This window comes from Limulus polyphemus, unplaced genomic scaffold (assembly GCF_000517525.1).
Source record: "Limulus polyphemus unplaced genomic scaffold, Limulus_polyphemus-2.1.2 Scaffold119, whole genome shotgun sequence".
Lineage (NCBI taxonomy): Eukaryota > Metazoa > Arthropoda > Merostomata > Xiphosura > Limulidae > Limulus > Limulus polyphemus.
Window position 1 is genome coordinate 288,898 of NW_013665729.1, and position 24,063 is coordinate 312,960.

Below are 24,063 nucleotides of genomic sequence, written 5' to 3' on the forward strand. Positions count from 1 at the left end.
TATAAGATAAGATTATAAACCATTTATCTCCAAATTCATTGCTTGTCTTGTTTAAAAACATTTCTGTGTGCAAATATGGTCAGAATGATTTGAAAATTCTACTTCCAAAACTAGTTTTACGTAAAATATATTATTTCCAAACAAAATTCGAATAATCTCCGTATGATGTTTCTTTTTTGTGTTTTAACATACTTGAAACTACTGTTTGCTTGTTTTTAAATTTAATATTGTAAGACCGGTTATGTGTCAATACTTCTTTTACAAAATTTATGGCATAAGGTTAATTTGAGAAGTAAAGGTTTTATTTAAATCATTAGTTGTATCTTACGGTCGAAAAACAATCGTAAAACTGTAGATTACTTTCATTTAGTAAAAATGTATGACAGGCAATTTCAAATCATGACTGCTTCGCTGTATCTTAACTTACTTTTATCTAATTAATTCTTTGTCAATGAAATTACACTAATCAAGTTAAATGTGTTTAGAAAGCCTGACCTACATCTATGATACATATATAGAGTACAAACTGTGCTGACTTACTTTATACTCTAGATGGAATCAACTTGATGTTATTATCGTAATTCTATCTGTCGTTGGGATATTCCTCGAAGAGATGGAGTCCAAGATCATCCCAATAAACCCCACTATCATCCGTGTGATGAGGGTTTTGAGAATAGCAAGAGGTAGAATATGTTTAATTGGTATTTATTTCACTAATAAAGTTTCTTCTAATTTCAAACAAAGGCCGAAATATGAGCATTAGGTATCAAAGTTATTCATATTTTTAGACATAAAATATAGCCTGATTGACATCAAATGGAATATTATTGTCGTTTATATAGTTCTGTCAACATTTTGAAGAGCTCGAGATGAGCTTTAATTGGTTTGCTTTTTCAGAGTTTTCTATGTGAGTCAGAATGTATTGACACTTGCACTTCCCAAAGTATAATTTATAAGAAATAATAAAAATGTATAATTTCAAAAGTTATAAAAAGAAATTTCCAATCTACTTATTACAGAATATTTTTAAGAGAAGATACTGAGACGAAATATAGTTACATTTAAAACTTGATTAGTTCTATATATTTAAGATTAACTGGACGACATACGTAATAAAGTATTAATGTAGTTGGTTTTGAGGAATATCGATCATTGGGAATGTATATAATAATATATATGAATATATATAAAAGGATTTGGAAAATGGTACTCTCTTAGGCTACTTAAAATAATTTACCTCAATATATTCACACTGTTACAACTAACAGTTAGGAAATACGCAAATAATCATGTATAACTTGAAGAAATATGTCTTTAATATTTGAATTTTAATATTAAAATAACACTGAGGAAAAAATAATATAATACATCATAACATTGAGTTATAATATTTTTAAATAGTATTGAAACTACTAAAGATGGCAAAGGGTATCCGAGCTTTGTTGGACACTGTAATGCAAGCGCTACCACAAGTGGGTAATCTCGGACTCTTGTTTTTCCTCTTATTTTTCATCTTTGCTGCTCTTGGAGTGGAATTATTTGGTCGACTTGGTAGGTGAAACATAACTGTATAAGCCAAAATGAGTTTCTACTTTTAAGTGTTAATAATTTCTGAACATAAATCATGCATCTTTATAAATATACAGAAGTGAAGATATAAGTATTTGCATAAGCTTTTATACTTATGAATGATTTAAATATGATTAATTTTTTATGTAATTTGAAAATTGAAATCATTGCATAAGTATATGCAGTTGATCAGATAAAATAGTACCTTAATGATATCTGATTAACTTATTATAACAACAGAAGTAGATACCAAAGTTATCAATCCAATGTTAATCCTATGTTTCAATATACGATAGGAATAATACGTAAATAAAAGAACCAAGTTAGTATAATTTACCAAACAAAATTTACCCTTTAGGTAAAATTATAAAAAAACTACATTAAGTCATCGGTTATGTACACATTTAGGTATATGTATCTCAACTTTTCAATAGTTTGGTTAAAAGAAATTTATCGACGAAATTCTCAAATTTCGTCTTTGCATACCCTTGTACAGGAGTTTGATATTCCTTGATTAAATCCCTAAACACTCATATGTAAGATCGTTTTGTTTTAGAGGAATAACTATCGGGACACGCAGAAAAATTTTCGAAATGACAGGCAATATGTATTTAAGCCCCCCCCCCCCAGTAGCACAGCGGTATGTCTGCGGACTTACAACGCTAGAAATCGGGTTTCGATACCCGTGGTGGGCAGAGCATAGATAGCCCATTGTGTAGCTTTGTGCATGATTACAAACAAACAAACAAAATATGTATTTAAGGAACGTAGTTGGGTGACATTATCCTACACCAGAGCTTTTCCAATACTTTTAAGGTTTTGTGAACCTCATTTCTAAATGTGACGGATCTCCAAACTAGCGTTTCCCTATTATTCAGAACGCTCGACTCGCAAACTGCAGATTGCGATTTCAAATCCCCAAATCCCATCACCGGACATGCTTGCCCTTTCAACCCTGGGGGACGTTATAATGTGATGGTGAATCCCACTCTTCGTTCATAGAGAGTATTCCAAGAATTGGTGGTGGGTGTTGTTGACTACCTACCTTTTCTCTAGTCTATCTCTTGATTGACCTCGAGTACCCTTTTGCAAAATTCAAGAAACATTCAAACGAACCTTATTTTATGAACTGATATACAGAGACATCTCAAAAATAAATAGACACCATGATGTTTATTCAATAGTCATTTAATTAAGAAAAGCATTCAACGGCTCCCATGGCCAAGTCAGTCATCTGATATGAACCCCATCGAGGATGTCTGGGGCATACTTGCTCGAGCAGTGAGAAGAAGTTCCAAAAAACCAGCGTCCCGTGGAGATCTACTTGATGTTTTCCGTGCAGCCTGGGTCAAGATCCTACAGGAGGAAATTGCAGAACTCATCGATTCTATGACAGAACGAGTCAAAGCACTGAAACATGCTAGTCGCAAATCGACTAAGTATTGATGCACATTTGTAAACATTTTTGTCAAGTTGATAATGTGAGATAAATGACTATTGAAAAAAAATCATGGTGTCTATTTAGTTTTGAGATGTCTCTGTAGTTTACTGTTTGCGAAACACATATTTTTGCGTCTTATTTGTCTACTAACAAGCATAAATAGTTTTCTGGTCTACGAAATCTAAATTTCTTTACCAAATTAGTTATTGGACCGTTCGTTATATTCACGATGATGACAAAGGTGTTACAAAAATCTCATTATTCTTATATTAAATCCCGAAAGTATTGTGATATTTTATTTAAAAAAAATAAAACATATCTTTATTATTTAGTTGTGCAACTTGAAATTGGTTTTATTATGTTTGTCTTAGTGTGTGCACAATTACCTTTCCTGATAATAAATTTTTTTATGTTAGAACAAAAGTGATAGAGGTAAACATAAACAATAATTCACATTTGTTGGTACTACTTTAAATTTCGTTGACCTTAGAGCAATTTTTTTTCTAGAATGCAACGATAAATTCCCTTGTCAGGGTTTAGGAGAACATGCACATTTTCATAACTTTGGAATGGCTTTTCTAACATTGTTTCGCATTGCAACTGGTGATAATTGGAATGGGATTATGAAGGTAAATATATATATTTAAATATATTACGTTTGACGAACTTACATATTGTAAAGGTGCACATTGTATTTATTTAAATGTTTCAAAAGTTGCATTTAGTATATCAGAAAATTGCTTTCATTACCAAGGTTATCTCTGCTATAAATATTAAATTATTTGCGTGCACATATTTGGATATAGTTTGCTTTTGTATAATAATGTAATAAATGAATTACTTCGATAAGGTTATCTAAATATCTAAAACAATATTGATAAGTTTATTAAGGCTATAAACAACTATAACTAATATATAAAAATTGCGTTTCAAAACATTGATTAAATGTACTTTAAAACAACCAGGAACATTTTGAATTACATAGAATAAAATTCAGATTCTGACTTTACATTTATAACCAAACACATAGTTTTAAATGTATTTCAAAGTTTTATAAAAACAGTTTTCACTGAACGTTGTTAAGCATTATGCTCTAATGTGTTTTATTCAGAAATTCATTAAAGGATTAATTTAATCCTTTAAATTAGGACACCCTCCGCGACAACTGTGATTCTTCTAGTGACTGTTTAACTAACTGCTGTGTGTCCCAACTCATCGCTCCCTTATACTTTGTAATATTTGTCTTGATGGCTCAGTTTGTGCTGGTTAACGTGGTAGTAGCTGTTTTGATGAAACATTTAGAGGAGTCACACAAGCAGATGGATGATGATGCTGATATTGATGTGGAAATTGAAAATGAGCTAGCAGCTGAAGCAATTGCTGCACAACAAATGGAAATACTTGGGCAGGTATGGAAAACTTTTACAAACCACCATCTAAATTAATCTCTTTTAATATATATATATTTAAACTGTTCGTGATAATCTAAGGTTCATTTCCACAACCTCTTTAAAATTCTGTGATTCTATTAAACGAGCTAAGTAAATCTCGTATTTTATCTATTAGATGGCGCTAAAATAGCAAAGTGTTTGAATCGTACAATTTCTGAAGTCTACGTTAGGTCCATGCGTCTGTCTTCTATTGGATACAGACCTTTATTAGAAAATATAATATTACAGATGAAAAGCTTATCAAGTATTTTTAGAAGCGCTGGGAACGTGAGAAGTATTTGTAGCTGAAGCGCGGATAATGTTAAGCCTTTTAGTAAAATTGAATGATGCTCTGATATCTTTGTTTATATTGTAGCATAATATAGATACTCTTTTTTAAGTGTTTTTTTCGAAACATTCTGAAATTCGTTAGTTTGATTTTACACTTACGATGAAAATATATCAAATTCCATTATTTCGCAGAATCGATCTCAGAAAGTTTATCATTTATATCATTTATATATATATTTATATATAGCATTAAGAAAGTTAACAGGCTATTACAAATTAGCAACTTCATTATCCCATTAAATATAAATAGAAACATATATATATATATATAAAGAATGTTGAACTTTGGACCAGGAAATTCACATTCTTTAATGTTGGACATAAGTTTCAGGCTTAGAGAATACAAGTGTAATGTATAAAACACTCCATTCTGTGTTATTATCCTAAATATATATAAAATATTATCGAGTTTTTAGAAATGCACATTCGGTCTTTAATATCAATATGTTTTTGTGAATATAAAATTACTTAACTTGTTTCTTTTTAGGAAACCTATAAAAAACGATCCAAGGCTAAAACTACTGAGATTATACCTCAGAAGCCACTTGTCAAAGTTTCTTCTTTACCTGCAAATTTCACATTTACTTTCCAAGAAGATGTTCAACTAAATGAGGAAGGCATGTCAAATTGACTTTATCGTATTAGAATACAGTATTTCTAAAACGCAACGTTCACTCTTCAAAAACAAAGAGAAGTAATTTTTGTATGCTTTTCTCTAACTCTGAACTTTGTTGATGAGATTAGTGACCAAAATGTTAATTCTAATTTTTTAGTATTACCTAAGTTGTATGCTGAAGCAAATTTTGGTTGTTATATATATATATATATAAATTATTCAATGTACAAGTTGCGCTTTAATAATATTGAGAGCTAAAAGTAACTACAAGAATGTCGACTAAATCATAATGATCATCGGCCCGGCATGGCCAGGTGGTTAGGGTGCTGGACTCGCAATCTGAGGGTCGCGGGTTCAAATCTCCGTCACACCAAACATGCTCACCCTTTTAGCCGTGGAGGCGTTATTCCACGATAGCCAATTCCACTATTCGTTGGTAAAAGAGTATCCCCAAGAATTGGCGGTGGGTGGCGATGACTAGCTGCCTTTCTTCTAGTCTTATACTAGAATACTACATTAGGGACAGCTAGCGCAGCTAGCTTTGCGCGACATTCAAAACAAAGAAATAAACATGATGATCGAATACTCCGAACGAAGAACAATAAATATTATCATTTTATGACAGTATGATAAATTGTAGCTTGGAAATAATAGAAGCACTGTGAAACATATTCATTCAAACTAAAGGTATGAAATAAATGTGTATATATATAGAAATTAAAAGTAGGAATCTAAATTTTATATGGTATACTTAAAAGTTAAAATTAACGAATCTGCTGGAAAATTAGTGATTAATAAAGAGAAAAACGATGTTGTTGTTTTTTTTTTTTTTTTGGCACGATGAAAGATACAATTTTTATTACATATTTCAGCTGATTGGTTCCGGTAACACAATTACCATCATCGATGTGCCAAAAAACGTTGCTGTTGTTTTTCACTCTTAATATTGTAGCACAATGTGCCTGAAAATAAATTAGTCAGTAGTTATGTCAGGAATGTGTTTCATTGTCACAAGCAAGTGGTGAAACAAGTAAAACAAAACAAATATTTGAAATGCTAACTTTTATTTTATTTTAGAATATAAGGTTATAGCTTAGAAAATTTTTTAAACATAAAACTATTATATTTGACAACTAAAACTGAATATCTCTATTAAGAAAATTAAAACGAGATGAAATTTGTATCACTGTTGCCTTTAATCTCACTGTATATTTTATAGGAAAACGGTATTTATCTATAATAAATTCACTTCACTAAACTTTTATTGAAATTAAAATATATAATGTTACACTTTGAAAAAATGTAATAAATTTGTGATTCACTTTATTGATTGTGTATTTTATATTGATTCTATATTTTATTCATTCCTGAATAAATAAATTTGATGTGATATTTTTTAGGCTTAAACTTCCCACCAGCGGCTATAACCATCCAGATTTCAGAATTTGGTGAGAGCAAAAATTCAGGAAATTTAGACGAAACTTGTTTCGTTGGTGCAGAAGTCGAAGAAGCTAGCTAGCTATCTTAAAGCAGAATTTAGTGCGGATTTGCCAGAATCTAAAAGAGAAGAAGAAGGAGAATGTTATACACGGAATGATGCCCTCTTCTAAGCCATTATTGAACATTTGTCAAGAAGATTCTATAAACAAAAATCCTGAAGATCATTCCGTAACACCTAAGCTCAAGTTAGCACCAACTCATTTTTCACCATTTAGTTCGATCAGCAATGGTGCACACTTGCTCGAAGATAAATCCTTTAATGATTCCATTCTCAGCTATATGTTGGCTTCGATCACTTTCATCCTGTTGAAATTCATAAAGCAGCTAATGATAAAGAAGTTAAGAGCTGTCCGTAGAAGACAAAGCTGAATCGCCAAATTCAACAAAATGGCTGCTATATCATCACCCAGTTCAACACAAAAAAGAGAGTCCAAATTCCATATCCCACTCAGACGTAGGGCTCTGTTTGGTGTCAGAAAGTGAAGAAATGTCGCAGGAAGAGCAAGGAAGGAAGAATGTTAAGACTTGCAGCCACTGAATACCTCACATGAACCTCAAGAGGAGCAGACGTGTTTATTACAAGAGGCCAACACCATGATGAACGTGGTGTCAAATGACACTTTGAAAACACCTGTGGATAAGAAACGCGATTCTGTTAACCATCAAACAGCTAGTGATAACGGCTGCTAGCAAGTGTTGTTGTGTATTCGATGGGTCAATGGTCTGAAAAACTAAAATTTATTATGTAACTTATGTAATGTTTATCTTGTAAGATATCATATATATATATATATATTATATATAAAGATAATTAACTAAATATTTATGTAAATACTGTACTTAGGAAAAGTTATAGATCAAAGCCAATGCCATATCTCAGATCGGAAAGTGCTCCATTTTGTAAATGACATGTTTTGAATTGTACATCATTACATTACAATGTTTCATACCGTTTTGTACATTTAGCGTAAGATCTTGAAAGACATATCCTTCCTGTGTGTATGTCTATTCCTTGTTAACTAGTCTTAGATATACATTTGAAATATTGCGTGTGAAATCTATTGATTTGCTTCATATGAAAAGCTATGAAATCTCTATAAAATTAAGCTTTCCAATGCATACAGTATCAAGCCCCAGAGATAAAAATCATCTTTCATAGCCTTCATATGCTGGTACATGGTTGAAAATTGTATATTTCTAAGAAATTCCATATTGCAATAGAAATATTTTAATTGATATTACTAAACAAACATCTTTTAATGTTTTTGTTAGAATAAAAATAACTTGTTTAAAGTAAAAATAACAAATTAGGTTAAAAATATATAAAAGTGACTGAACATTAAATCACTATCTTTTTCATGAAAGTAATATTTATCAAAATAACTAATAAAAAAGTAATACTTAGATTTTATTTAAACCGGTGGTTATAAAATTACATCCTGTTAAATATAATTTTACGGAGATCGTGAAACCACGTTTATAAAATTGTGTAATTAATGTAAACTAACATTTTTTAAGAATTATGCGTTTTTCTTTGTATGATTAACTAAGCATAAAGTCGACAATAAATATTTGACTGATTTATTCTTAGAGCATTTATTTATATACTTTATTTATTATAGCGTATGCAAATCAATTTTATCTAAAATGATTCGCTAAGGTTAACAATCTTATATAAGTCCTAGAGATTTGACAAAATCACTAGCAAGGACTTTAACCTAGTACTTGGTAATTGAAAATTGAATATATTTAAATATAATTTAAAGAAAGATATAATTTAATGACGATATTAATTTCAATAGAAAAAATATCACTAGCTAATAATGATAATATTAAATATTAAGAAAAATGTTTGCAAACATCTGAAGCAAGCATATAGATGTATTTTATTAACTAGTCATTATATTTTTTTATAAATTGTAAGAAAGAAAATCTTTGGAAAGCATTATCATTGCAGCAAACATAACTCATTGAACTGAGAAGTAGAAGTATTCAATAGCGCGTCGTGACGATTAAAATTAAATCATTAATATTAATAAATATAACTAATGAGAAAAGAAATGTAAATTTACACATCATAATTTTTAAATTATTGTAATACCGTTTAATATATGCACTTTTATTTCATATCATATTATTTGCAGGTACGTTTAATGTAAAAAAAATATATTTCTAGGGAGACTTGGTGTTGCTAAAACTAGATGTTAAATTTAATTTTTTAACTTAATCCATTGTGTTTAATTTTTATTATATTACCACAATTTGTTGAAGTATATACAACCAGATAAATAAACTTGAAGTGCTCATCTTTGCTTCAAGGCGTTATATTCTTGGTTTAATTATTACAACCATATTTACAATGTGCACTTATATTTTAGTTACTTCGTGCCATTTTTGTTTAGAGATAATCTTAGAGTAAAAACCAAATATATATATATATATATAAATGTGAGAGAGGATGAACTGATACAAGTATAGTTAGTTTGAACTATACACAATCCCATTTTCTCCTTCCATCAGTAAATTAAATTGTTTAGCACACTTCGTAATGACTGCTTTTTCGCTTTCTTGGTTAATAGGCTCGCTTCTACAAGACAGTTGTCGTTGTCTTTTTTTGGACAATATTTTTATTGAAAATCAAAACAAGCTAAGCAGTTTCCTTTCGTATAATATCTAAACTTTTATATATACAGTAATATCTATTGAATATATCAATAAAAACAGAAATTTATGTTTCTCTTTCATGTTTACTTCCGACCTTAAAGGTAATTTTAGAGTTTAGATAACACGAGAAATTTCAAATTGTAAGGTCTATTGAATTAAGTTTTCTATTCAGCTAAGCTTGTTCAGATATCTTATAAGAATTCAACTTTGCAGAAACATGGCTAAAAATGCAGTTTATACACTTATTAAATTAACTTTACATGGAACTTTAGGACTAGTCTAAGGATAATTTTGAATAATCTGCAGTATGGTTGAATGTAATTTCCTGGTTGATTTACTATTTTTTTATACGTTAGATTAAATATGGGATTACTCTTGTCAACCGATCGTGAGGCATTCAATATTCTTCCATCTCATCATGATCTTAATCACCTGTATGTCGTGTGCATTAACGACAATCATTCAGTTATTTTACACAAATGGGTTAATTTCTAAGTAACTCGATACATTTATAGTAAAAAAGGGGTTGCTGCTCTTGTTGGCGTTAAAGTTCATATATTACTTGTTTTATCCGTAAACAAAACTTTAATTTTCATGTTACAAATTTTCCTTTATTTTAGTGAAGTTGTTGCCGGTACGGAATATTTTGCTCTGATATGCCTGACATAATCAGTTAATAAAGTCCTGTTTGAAGCTGATCCTAGAACACTTTGATTACATGAAGATTCGAGAAAGTCTCTCTTAGCTATTGGTTATCTACAAGTTTCTATCATATATTTTTAAAATAAGTTGCAATAAAAGAGCAATCCTATATTTCACATGCGGTGTTTCACGTTTTTTTTTAAACCAACTTTCTGAATAGAAACACTATACTAAGCTTCGTTTGTAGAAGTGGCAAAACAAGAACGAAAATAAATGTATAAATTTGTCAGTTATAGTTCTAGGGTTTCAAACTTCATAACTCAAGTTAAACCTTGATTATGACCATAAACTAATGGCATTAATGAGAATTAGTTATCTTTAATGTTTAATATTCTTTACAAACGTTATGTCACAGTTTTATATTAAGTATATATTTTTCGTTTTAATAAGACATTCAAAATCAACTGGCTGATGTAAAAATGGCTGTTTGTAACCTGTGAGAAATAATAAAATGATAGTTAAATGTGAGTCGTTTCATTTATTCAAAACAATTATGTTTAGAACACGTTAAATATACCTTATACACTACGCATATTTAATTTTTCATGAGCTTGTTTAAGCTGACAATCAAAAAACTTTGAGGCACTAGAAAATCTTTTCTTTGGAATAACTTTGCTGAAATTAAATATTCTGAATTTAAATTGGGTTGTCTGAATAATTTATATTAATTAATGTCATTAAAATATATATTTATATATTTTGTTTTCAATTTATCATTTATTTTATTTTCCAAATTTTATTTCATGGTCCTTTCATATTGTGTTAAATGATAAGTATAATCCAGTGATTACCGTGTTGGTCTTTGAATCCGAGGGCCCTTGCTTCGCTTCCAATTGCTGTAAAAATATCGCGTTCTGCACTTTTGAGGCGAATGTGCGTTATAAGGGACCGTCTTACCTTACTTTTCTTAATGTCTGTGTATGGAATGGCATGAATAACCGTTTCATTCTCCAGATTTGTGACAACAGAGCAGATCTGTCAAGAAAACAGCTTACGTACACCTGACTTGTGTCACTTTTCTAGAGGAAGATCCTTCTTCATTATGTTGTGTACTGTTTCAGAAATCCTGTGTACGAACGTTTGCTACTGACCTATGTGTTCGTAACTTCTTGTTACAAGATTCCGCACATTTCTTACCACTGCTAGCATATGATATGTTGTAGATCTCTTTGAGGATGGTGATGGTGCCCCTTATTAATTCATATTCCTTGGTTTGTTTATTCGTAGTTATGCACAAAGCTATACAATGGGCTATCTGTGCTCTGCCCACCACGGGTATCGAAACCCGGTTTCTAGCGTTGTAGTCGTCAGACATACCGCTGTGCCACTGGGGAGCTATTCCTATTTTTTTCAATGTTTTTAAAAATATAAACTGAATATACGAATATTTTGTGCAATCAATTTTTGTTGGTCACACTAACTACGTAACACCAAATAATGTCATATTGTAGTTATATCGGCTGCACTTGTCACGTGAGTTGCTGATTTGCATATTCAAAATTGTTTTAATAAAATGTACTTAACCGTCTGTAGATGCAGGTATTTAAAACACTACTCCTAACTTAGCAAGTTTAACAATTATTCGACAAAAAATTCGATGAGACATTAGAACTGTTCAACTGTCAATTTTTTCCGTTAAACCAAGAATTATAAGTTTTCTTTGTAATGAAGCCTTCTGTATATTTTCATGTCATCATATATTTAAAATCTACTTACATTTTCCGGTACTTACAAGCTTCCTGTCATAAATCAACCCAACATAAACACTACTTCTCATCAAATAGTAGAATCGATCGTAAGTCTGAAATATTAATATATAGATTTGTACCCTACGCTCCCTCTCCTCCTTACAAAAAGAAAATTATTATTATTAAGCCCAAAATGCTTAACAACAACATTGGGCTATCTGTGTTCTGTGCACCACGGGTATCAAAATCTGATTTTTAGCATTATAATCCCTTAAAATTACCGTTTAACGAGAAACCACTCACAAAGAAACAAAGAAAGCCGAAAATAAAATTATCAGACAGGAAAATAACAACTCACATTGTTATGTATTTGATTCTTATATATTTTTCCATACATTCATTTTCTGCTTTTACTTAGATTTTGAGAGCGAACATTGTTTTAAGGAACACTAAAATATTCGGCATCTAACATTTCAACAGCAGGTAAACACTAAACCGAAATCCTATTGAAACATCCAGCCAGTAGCAACACAAAAGGTATAGTATAGTATGTAAGACTAGAGGGAAGGCAGTATCAACAGATCAAAGAAGGAATTCTTGTAAATATGTAGCTGGAAAATAATATGTATATATATGTCTTCACCGTGCATAAATTTGAATGGGTTTCGATAAGTTTGGATAAATACCGGATTTTACTGAAGCCTTTGATGTAGAAACAGGGGGTTGGAATGAGATGTAAGAAATGCTTCGGCATAAATGGAGAAACATATTAGAATTGAAACTGCGACTCTCAAGATTACTACACTACAAGAAAACGTGAATATCAATACTGCCATATTAGAGGGACGTTTGAATTGCAAGCTTACACTAGTGGATAAGATTCCATACAGGTCCTGACAGATAAAATAGATCAATTGAAGGAACAGCTAGAAAACTTGAGAGTCAAAAGACCCAAACATTTGTCAAACAGCATCAAAGAAATCCATATAAGGATTACTCCAGTTACCTCAACTTTACTATAAAGAAAAAGACCCCGTATAGGGAATATCCCCGATTTCCATACTTTTACCACAAGGAACAATATTTGCAACATCAAGATATTTCATAACTGCAACCACTTCTGAAGTCATAAGATTCAGGAAGCCACTTCCACCTTTGAGAAATATAGATGAAACAACAGATTTCGACAGCAAAGTCCTATAGGGAAGCATGCCAAGAAAAGCTCCAGATTATTTATCAACTTTGCAAGTGTAGTATTAAACAATGAGATATTCTTCTTGATTCTCACCTACATGGCTCAACTTTAAGAAAACCAATCAATCGTAAGCAGACAGGCTGGAATTATTAACAATCGATTCGGAATCGAGCCATCAGAAATCGATGTCTCAATGAAATTTTAAAAATGTGGAAGGTTATACTATATCAGAGTATATTGGGGATATGAGACCTCTAGCATAATGCTATTCTCCAGAAGACATTTTGGGAATAAATTGGAAAAACTATGTAATCTCAGAGTTTTCTGGGATTATGAAACTACTATTCCTACTGGTGTCTCGTCTTAAGGGTTAATTTTAATATTTCCTTATACTATTCCATACACTTAGCTCAGAGTTGCCCAACCTTTTACTTGCGGAGTGTCGGGCTGTATAGGATGGAAAAAATATGTGAGCCATAATATGGAATACATCAAAGGTGTTGAAAGAAAGCTTTCCCGAAAATGGCAATTCATAAAACTGCTAAGAATAACTTGTTTTCTCTATTCTAATATATTTAATCATTGAAGAGATAATCTTCAAATTTAATCCACGGAAACTCCAAGGAAATTGTCATGAGTGTGGTTAACTATGACGCCATATCTCTCATCGTGATAAACAGAAAATGTGACAGAAAGATTTAACTTGGAATTGAAAAGATGGTTCTGAATTTGTCATTAAAACATAAAGATAGTATTATTATTGATATTAATAGGACCAAATATATGGATTGGTTGAATTTGAAGTGACAATTTCACCTGATATGAATACAATTACTACACTCATGAATTAAAAAAATACTCTTCAATATCAAAATTAGTCTTCAGTTAAGAAACGTTACACATTGTGTATGAAAAACAATACCTGGTGATAGTCCAAAAAATTACTTAATACAAAATTCATAAGTGTTTAGTTACACCAACGGTAGAATATTTATTTGATTAGAAACATAATAATTGAGATGAGACTTCGGTCTTGTCACTATTTGGCTAAAAAAAGACTACAGTTCAGCAAGAGTGGTGACATTTATAATATATAAAGGCTTTATTCGGGTTAACGTAAGTAATATGACAATAAATTCCTGACAAAACACTAGGGAATTATAAGTTCACGTGATAAAAAAGATGACTTACAATATGCATGATAAACCCATAAACATCAGTGCATTTGTTCTTTTGATAATTTTTGTTATGAATTTTCAGATGAAAACTACTTAGCCAAACATAATACTAACCTTTGCCGGATGATGTAATGCTAACTCTATTTTCTACGAGCATAAACATTTCATATCTGAATTTCGTTTTCAATTAACTATTGCAAAACATCATTACCTGTGTAATTAAAAGAACAATGTTTGTCAATCAGTTCTTGCGTGTATGCCTGCTAGCTCACAAGGAAACCAAATATTCCTATTGGCTAATTGTATTTTGGTACTTTTACGTTTATACGAGTGCAAAAGTGGACGACGTTTAACCTGCATTGTTCTATACGAGTGCAAAACTAAGACGTTTATAACACATTAAATTAATTATTTACCTTTTCGTGGCTTATAAATAACGCAGTGCTATTTCAACACAAATTCTAACAGACATAAAAATCGACAATTAAGCCTAAAGTGTAATAATATCTACGCTTATTAGCCTTAACTAGTCACTGCCACAGCTTCATTCATTTTCGATACTTCACAAGCTAACATGTTTTTATTTTATTCGTGGCGAGTGCTTAGTTTTAAAAGGAATTAACACATTGCGCGAAAAAAATACTTATAGGTTTCAGATGATATGCAAATATGCCCAAGACACACATACACACAAGAAACTTACAAACAAAAACACATGACGACAATTGATTTTTACGCTTCTTGATGCTATAATTTTCGATATTTTATAACTATTATACGTTTCTAACTATTTCAATACAGGTGTCGCCGGTGGGACAGAGATAAGTTTATGGATTTACAACCCTAAAATCCGGTTATTCTCTAAGAAGAACGCTAGGGGAATAAAATATTACACTATTTTCATTATTGGTGATAGTAGATTCAACGCTTTGTTAGTACTTTAGGGGAGAGTAAAAATGAGTGGATACAATTAAAGAAGAAAAAAACTAATAAACTAGCAATTAAAAAGAACGTCCATTTTTAAACCTTTTGATATAATAATTTTGAAAATTCACTAGTTTATAACGTCACTTTATCAAAAGTTCGACCAAAAATATCTCAAGATCTTAGTCAAAGATGGCGTTATCCACAAAGACCAGGTGTTTATACCAAAAATTTTATGTGTAGAGAAATAAAATTTGTTTATAGTCATTCCTTCCTCCAGTGGCACAGCGGTATGTCTGAGGACTTACAACGCTAGAATCCGGGTTTCGATACCCGTGGTGAGCAGAGCACAGATAGCCCTTTGTGTAGCTTTGTGCTTAATAACAAACAACAACAGTTATAGTCATTCCATGTTTATACACTTCTTTACTTTAGATCTAGATACGACAACTTAATAATCTGCTTAGTAGGTTTTTGTTTCGTAATACAACAAAAGAATTATGAAAAGAATTTATATATTTAAAATATATACCATTCATATTGCACAGCACACGCTTCGTATGAGGGGAGTCAAGGATTTAATCCTGTCTACATCCATTTGTGTATTTATATATTCTTAAACAATGATTCAGTAGTCAAATCATTTTAGTACATACATTGCACGAGAAGCACGAGTTTATCTCCTAGTTTTTAATGATTACACAGGCCTGAGAATTTAAACTTTCTAAAAGATGTTTTGGTTTTATTAACGGATTTTCCATAATTCAGTAGATTTCAAATAATAATATTATATATTTTTTCCATCATGTAAATAGTTTTTTACAAATCGGAAAGAAAACAAACTGTTACTTAGATCAAATTATTATTTCGTTTCCCACAATAAGCATTTTTTATTATCATGTTTGTTGACAAAAATTCAAACAAACTGAAGAAATGAGGAAAACATTGATGTCAAACGAATATGCATCCTGAATCATCCTTTTTTTTGTGTGTGTGAAATTTACGTCTTTTAGTCTCAAAACTACGTGTTGTGGTCTTTCTTTTATGCATTGCATTATGACGTTTTGTAAGAAATCTGTACGTAATGGAGAAAAATGGATATTATTTGCGGATTCAGCGTGTAGGAATTACTATAGAATGTGTAAAAATCTCAAGTCAATAAAACAATCGCAGACCTGTCTTATTTGGCTAAATATAACACCGTGATCAAATATTCTGAAGCGGTTTTACGAGCACTTAAGCTAACTTAAGCAAAAACTATTCTATTTATATAGTGTTTACAAAGACGAGTTTAATATTATATTTTAAGAACATTATAACATTTCCAAATACATTAATTAAAACTCATGCCAATATGCATAACTCGCTTAAAATGCGTGTACTTGAGTAAGCAGAAGGACAAAACCCGATCAATTGTTAAATAATCGTATTCATGAATTTATTTCTTTGAAGCGTTTATGAAATAATATTTCATCTACAGAGCTTTAGCAAAAAGTATCCTCTTTTGTTCTGACGGAAAAAAATGGCTACTTCTAAATAAACATAGCCCAATACATATGAGTTCAAATTTTGTCCAAATACAACAGTTTTTATGTACTTAATCACTAGAATGTGTCAGACAAAGTATTTTTTCTTAAGGGCGTGGATTAACAAAGATGAGATAAATTGTCTTTTTGTTTTTAGCTCTCGCGCTAAAGATAGGTGTTGCATTAGTTTTATTATTTCGGTAAACTTTTCGAAGTAAAAGGATAAATGTAACAGAATGTCGTAAACCATCTTCACTAATTATCTTGTTTCCATAAGTATATATATATACATATTCGTGTTTTCTAAGCTCATTTTTAATCCTGGTAACATATATAATGGCCAGTTCCATTTGGCTGAGAGATGAAATATTTTATTTTTTTTGTCACACCGTTGTATAGTTTTATACTTTCTTTTTTCTTCTTTTATTGTTCACACCCATACAACAGTTCTTGTGCAAATAAATAAGGAAACTTCGGGCTCTTAATTATTTTAAACAAATATAAATTACACATCTGATACTTTGTTAGTTAAAAAGAATACGTTTTGGTAATATCCATTTTCGTCTATATAAACTTCATTGTTACAATTTAATGATTGTTTGACGTTTAGTAATCAGTTGGAAAAACTAAGATATCTAATTGTAAACAATGACTTCATAGTAAAGGATTTTGATGTCTACTAATGCTGAAAAATATACATCACTTGTGGTGTTTCATGTCTCGGTTTCGCATCGGCACACTTCTTGAAATATTTTACAAATTTTCTTTGCTTCAAACTGATGGAAACAGACCATGAAGTTGTAAACTATCTATTAAGTGTTTTAATTTTTTATTATAAAATTTGTTATATAATTTTATGTCATAGTTAAAACCTTTAATCACGTGTATCTGTTTTGTATTCTAACAGTTGTTTGAATATTTCAACATGTACTTATCTTCCATGATCTTATACATTACTAAGCTTATACTAACAATTGAGGGTACTGTGTGTAAACCTTATTTATTATCCTACGAGTTCCCTAATGTTTTGGCTGAATCGTTGGACTGTCACACATGTAGAGAACATTTGTTGTAGAGCTATAACATTTCATACAAATTATATGACTATTACCTCACGCGTTCAGGAAATCCAAACAGAAATATATAACATAAGCTCATACAGTTTTGATAAGTTATGAGTTTTCTTACAAATGCTTAGAGTATTGTTACTAAATGTGATAACTCTTTCAAACAGGCGTTGACAAAAAAATCTATTTTCCCTCTGATATGATACTTAAAATTGTAAAATTCATCCTATCGTAAGCTATTATCGTCACTACATTTATCACTGACACTTGGATAGCGTACTTGACTATTTTTTGAAAAGAAAAGAAAAAAAGGAAATTTACTAAATACCTTTTTCTAATGTTCATCCTTATTGTCAAAGTCCATATGTAATATCAGCCCATCTTAACAAATATGCTTTTGTTTTCTCAAATCACGACAATTCGTACAATTTTTGGGACGGAGTCTTAATCGTACTAGACAGTTTCTTCGTTATTATAGTTTTACTGTTCGAGTACTGACCTACATTATTTTACAATATACGTTTATGAGATAGGTTATTTCAATCAAGAATGTGTTTATTTTAAGTTATGTTCATAGACCCTTCCACAATGTGTTTAGTGATTTCTTTAAAAGAAACCTTTTAGTTATATATATGTGTATATAGTGTTTGTTATACATTGTTCCTCGCAACCAGACGTATTTGTCGTCTGCACATGCGCTCCTTGTGAATGTGTCTTTACACTCATTTACGACCGAAGAATGTTCAGGGCTAATATAGATGAATGCTACTTTGTTGTGTCTCCAAGCGACCAGCATGTTGTCATGCCTACCAGGACAAAGGAAAAAAAATGCACGATTTAATGATAAAAATAGATGTGTAGAACAAAAATACGTGCACTTACAGAAGAAGCGTGTTGACTTTTGTCCTACCAATAAATCTGCAAGGGAATCGACCACTTTGGTACGTATAGCAACTGTCATTAATTTGAATAACTAATTACTTACAATAGCCAACAGATAATATATATCAATGCTCTGAAAGGCTTTGTAACACACATACACATATATATGATTTCTGGTCATGTATGAGTAACTTAGACATTAAGAATGTTTAAAAAATCGTGTTGCATATTTATACTTGAGACAGTGGTTGTGTACATTATCTGGTTACACATTTTACACAACAGAAGTGGATATTAACTCCTTATATAGTTAGTGTTTGAAATTCATGGTGTAACTTGTAATATTCTGAAACTGAATTAGGTTGGACGATAGGTAAATGTATTTTCATGATTTAACAAAATTCTAAAACACAACTCTTCACTGTTAAATTCTCTCTAACTCTGTAAGGCTCAGACTTCAAAGTCTGATTTTAAGTTTTTAAGTTAAAAATACATAATTGAATACTTTTATGATATACTAGTTGACATATGTGTGTGTGTGGGGGGGGAGGTTAAACTACTCATTCTTTAAGAAAGAGTATAATGAGCAGTATACATTAAAAATAACACTTATTGATTGTTTAGGCTTATTCCAAACACTTATAATCATGAAAAGAGAAAAATTTACTACATTACCACATGAAGTTTAAAAAGTTGACCAGATTGACAGATAATAGCAAAGAAAAATGTTAGTGTTATTAGACATTAAACAAAGTGGTATTTCGTGTAAGAAATAATAATAATGATTAAAACATACACATAAAAATATAAAAAATCACACTTGTTAAACATTTAGCTAAAATATTGTAGAGCGTTCGTCGGTAATTTGGGAGGTACTGGGAATAATTACTTGAAAAACAATCTATCTAACTAACCGCTTTTTCACGATTCAGAAATTAATAGCTTGGTAATAAGGAGGTTAACCTTACAGCTCAGATGGCTGTAATAACGAGAAATAATGAGTCTGATTATGGGAAATGGAAATTTTTATAGTCTTATTATTCAAGCAAACAAATGTTGAACAAATTATGAACATTTTAGTTGTGTTTTAATCATTTCTAATAGTTTAATTTGTTAAGAAATACTTCATATGTTTTACTGATTTAGTTTGTAATATTTATTTCTTAGTTATAAACAGGAGATCGTACTATTTAGAATTTCTCGTTGTTGAATAAAAAAGGTCAGTAGTTACTCTCAGCAGAAGTGTTAGGTCAGGCTTATTATTTTGGATTAAGGTTTGCTGAAAATAAGCTTGAAAAATATCTCATTGTTTCACATTCTGATTATTTGTACTCTTTTTGCACACTAATTAATTATACATTCATATTTTTATCTGAATGACACGAATTATCTTTCTTTCTCCAAACTTTATACCAAGCATAAACCATGACTCAGTCCTTACTTTATCATATTTGTATTCAAAAATTATTTTTAATATATGATAAATTATATATATTTCTTGAAACTTACAGGTTCCAAGATTACATAGCATAGTTATAAAAATTCACATTCCCAAAACGTTATGCATGATTAATGTAATTAATGAGTTATGTAAAACTAGTTCATTGAAGCTTCGCTATAACTTATATTTCATCATCAATTTTTAGCTCAGTGGTTTGAGTAATATTACGTAACAATAATTATGTTAATAATTTATAACAAAGTATTGATCAATAGATCACACTTTGCTAGTAAGGGGGTTATATACCGCACGAATTGGTATCTCAGAAATGATTGTTATAAATAGAATTTCCAACGAGGTTTCGTATTTTTGCTTGTCCAACCAGCCTAGTGACCTCTGGTATTAAGCAAAAGGCACAATTAGTATTTTATGGCAAAGCTACTAAAGTTATTTCCACCATTACTATGTTTGAAATAGTGATCACAGAAAAGGCAGCCATCCTTACCAAGGGATTAATTAACTGTGCTCTTATAACGCACTAACAGCTTAAGTGAGAGATTATATTGTGGTGTTGCACTGATTTCAACATTGTTTGCCAACTTCTAAATCCAAAGCTATGTCACAGGGCCATTATGTGCCAGCATGCAACACAAAATATAAGCTGTAGAAATGCTTTTACATTCTTCGAAATGTAAAACCATATAGGGACAGTAAAGAGAGATTTGTTGAAAATAATTGTCAATCTTATTCTGATGTAACATCATATAAACTATTGAACTATAGATCACGCTATACCAATATAGATGTTATATATTATATGAATTATGTTATTGTATTTCAACGTTCTTGAAATGAGCCTGTCAGAGCTCATTCTACGCGAACAAATTTCTTGCAGATGTTAAAATCACGAAACTATTGTGCATAGAAAGTTAAAGACCACACAATTCAGAGTTTAACATGGTTTGAAGTTAATCTGTCGCATGAAGTTTGTATTTCTCTCTCTGTGCTTCTTCAAAAGTTTCTCGGTGCTTCTGAAGGTTTCTGACGTTAAAAACTGGGTTTCGATATTTGTGGTGATTATAGCACATATAATTCATTCTGTAGCTTAGCACCTAACAACCAACAAACTCTTCATAAACTTCTTAGATTTATAACCATGTTTTACAGTTGTGTAACATTATTGATAACCTAATACTTTTGTTTCTACAATAATTAACAAATATATATATATATATATGAAACATTAAATACGGTAAAAGTATTTTCATGTTTTCAATATTTTAAAATCTTATGATTGTTTGTTTGTTTGTAATTAAGCACAAAACTACACAATGGGCTATCTGTGTTTTGCCCACCACGGGTATCGAAACTCGGATTCTAGCGTTGTAAGTCCGCAGAAAATCTTATGAATATGGGCCACTTATACGATATGCTAATAAACATAATTGCTTAAGAAAATCGTCTTAAGAGTGAAAATAATGAATATTATAATTCGACTGCATTACCTATAACACATCGAATTAGCATTATAACATTTCAGCATTTCTTGGAATTTTGTAAAATAGTACAATTTGATTTTGAAATATACATATCGAAACACGTGTCATTTGCCAAGGTTTATTAAGGTATCTTTAGAATTGGTTTCTTTATTAGAATAACAAAGGAAATACGAAAGTTATTAATCTTACTTAAAGAGACATAAAGAAAGCATGGTAGGAGCCTTTAAACATAAAGCAATCTTATCAGATACGAACACATCTCCTCATTATTTCTACACGTAGAAGTAAAGTTTACCTTTAAGGCATTCTTTGCCATTAATATCCTCCTCGTTTGCAAAAATATACAAGAAAACCGCTTTACTAAAGTATTATTTTGTTCTAAACTCGCAACATTCTCGATGTATTTGCTCTGAGATAGACAATACTGTATGCTCTATGACATGTAGTGCTGTATACACTGTCATCAAAGAATTTTATCCGACATTTAGAATTGTTAATATAAGGAGAAAAAGTATACAAACACATTAGGATGTTTGTTCAAAATATTTACTTATATTCAAAACGTTTTTAATATGAAATATGTTTCGTGTTTTGACTCAGATTAACCTAATTAGTGATTTGCTAAAATATAATTATTTCTTTCTTGTACCGAAATGGATATATATATATATATGTATGTATAACGGACGATGCGCTACTTTGGGCATATAATTAGATTTGAGGGTAGGTTGGTAGAAATCTTTATGAGTAATAAAATCGAATCAGGTATACACGCTTGATATTGCTGGCGCACAACAATATCGCTAATAGATAGGAAACAAACAAGCACAGTGATTTTACTTTATTTTATAAAGACAAGTATGGATCGGTATATACGTAACCTAGCTAGCGTTAGTAATATAGAATGCTTTAATGCTATAAAAAGTATTGAAACAAGAAAGTCAAAATTACAAAACCAGAGTTATTTAAAATAATGATAAAAAATATATCCCGGGACCTCAAATGGAAGAGTTTTGTAAAATAATTAGAATAATAAGGTTCATATTTTTTTTCTGCACGCTTCTCTGTAAAAGTCACTTACTTACTTACTTAGATGAAAATTCATTGAAATAACAAAATTTTGATTCACTCCATAAATACGTATATAGTGATTTAGGCGGTTTTATAAGTACAATAATCTTTGGTTTTGCTCATCCAATGCTGTGAAATAGTCATTGTTAATATTCAGACATTTAAAGGTAGTTTTAAAAGGGCGATTTTTATGCCGCCATTTTCTTTTATCACGATCCTTACTATTAAATGCTGCCGTACTTAATGATATAGATAAGGTTTTAAATTATTATTTTTACATAATTGTGGATCATTGAAACATAGATACATTATCTAGATATAATCATTTTAGAGCAATGAAGAATCAACTGCTAGCAATATTTTTGGTTTTTATGTTATCTCTTGCAATATGTAACTTACTTACCGCTAAGAAATATTAAAAATCACCATTATCAGGATACTGAGGATTTTGTATATATTGATACCATAAAGTACACTTTTATTTTAGTGTTCAGATCATATATTCGGTTTTAACAATAATTGTTGATTTTTTATGTTATCTCTTGCAATATGTAGGTTATTTGCCGATAAAAAATTGATATTAAAAAACTAACAGGATACCGAAGATTTTGAACGCATCGATACCATAAAATCCATTCTAATTTTAGTGTTCATGATCCTATTTTCTGTTTCAACAATAGTTTCTAATTAATTTACTGGTGACTATTTAAGCAAAATAAATTGATAATAGCTTAAAGTTAACACGAAGTGTGATTAATATATAACGGGTTTTTTCTGAGCTGTTTCAATATCTTTTATGCTTGAATAAGTGAAAAGAAAATGACGTTGATGGTCGTTTTCACGTAAAGTATCAAAATTATATTAATTTTTAACAACCATTATGGACTGATATTAATTTTCAAATGAGCAGAACCCTTTAAATGTTATTACTATTATTGCAATTAAGTATGTTATTTTTCTCGCAGTAAACCATGAAGATAAAATAATACGAGTCACAAAGGCAGTCGATTGCATTACTATACTACACATTTGTCATATATCAACAACAGATCTTAATGTGGTTCACCATATGCTCATTTCTATCAGTTATCTTGTGCATTATTGTCATGACCATAAACTACTGGTTTACGGTATCTGCACACCCAACAGTGGTGGCCTGAAACCATTTTCTCAGAACATTTGGCGGGCTTACAGAACCAAATGTTAAATATGCACTGTGAGTGTATGTTTGTTTTTATTTCAGAAAATTTATTTTAAAAAGTTATCATTTTATTTTTAAGGAAATTTTAAACCTCACTAAGGTTTTTTTGTTGATTCCG

General features: G+C 30.5%; 1 protein-coding gene across 3 annotated transcripts in view; it reads left to right on the forward strand.

Annotated features, from left to right (window-relative positions):
* Window positions 1-8,149, forward strand: part of LOC106472301 (voltage-dependent T-type calcium channel subunit alpha-1G-like) — a 200,403-nt gene extending 192,254 nt beyond the window's left edge. For 2 of the 3 annotated variants that reach the window (XM_022401680.1, XM_022401685.1), the window contains 6 exons: window positions 553-683; window positions 1,402-1,551; window positions 3,518-3,639; window positions 4,159-4,419; window positions 5,279-5,408; window positions 6,808-8,149. In XM_022401680.1, the coding sequence (XP_022257388.1) occupies window positions 553-683; window positions 1,402-1,551; window positions 3,518-3,639; window positions 4,159-4,419; window positions 5,279-5,408; window positions 6,808-6,926 (913 nt within the window). In that variant the 3' untranslated portion in view covers window positions 6,927-8,149. Of the gene's footprint in view, window positions 1-552; window positions 684-1,401; window positions 1,552-3,517; window positions 3,640-4,158; window positions 4,420-5,278; window positions 5,486-6,807 lie in introns of all 3 variants that reach the window. The other variant, XR_002613613.1, reaches the window with a different exon arrangement.
* Window positions 8,150-24,063: the final 15,914 nt, after the last annotated feature.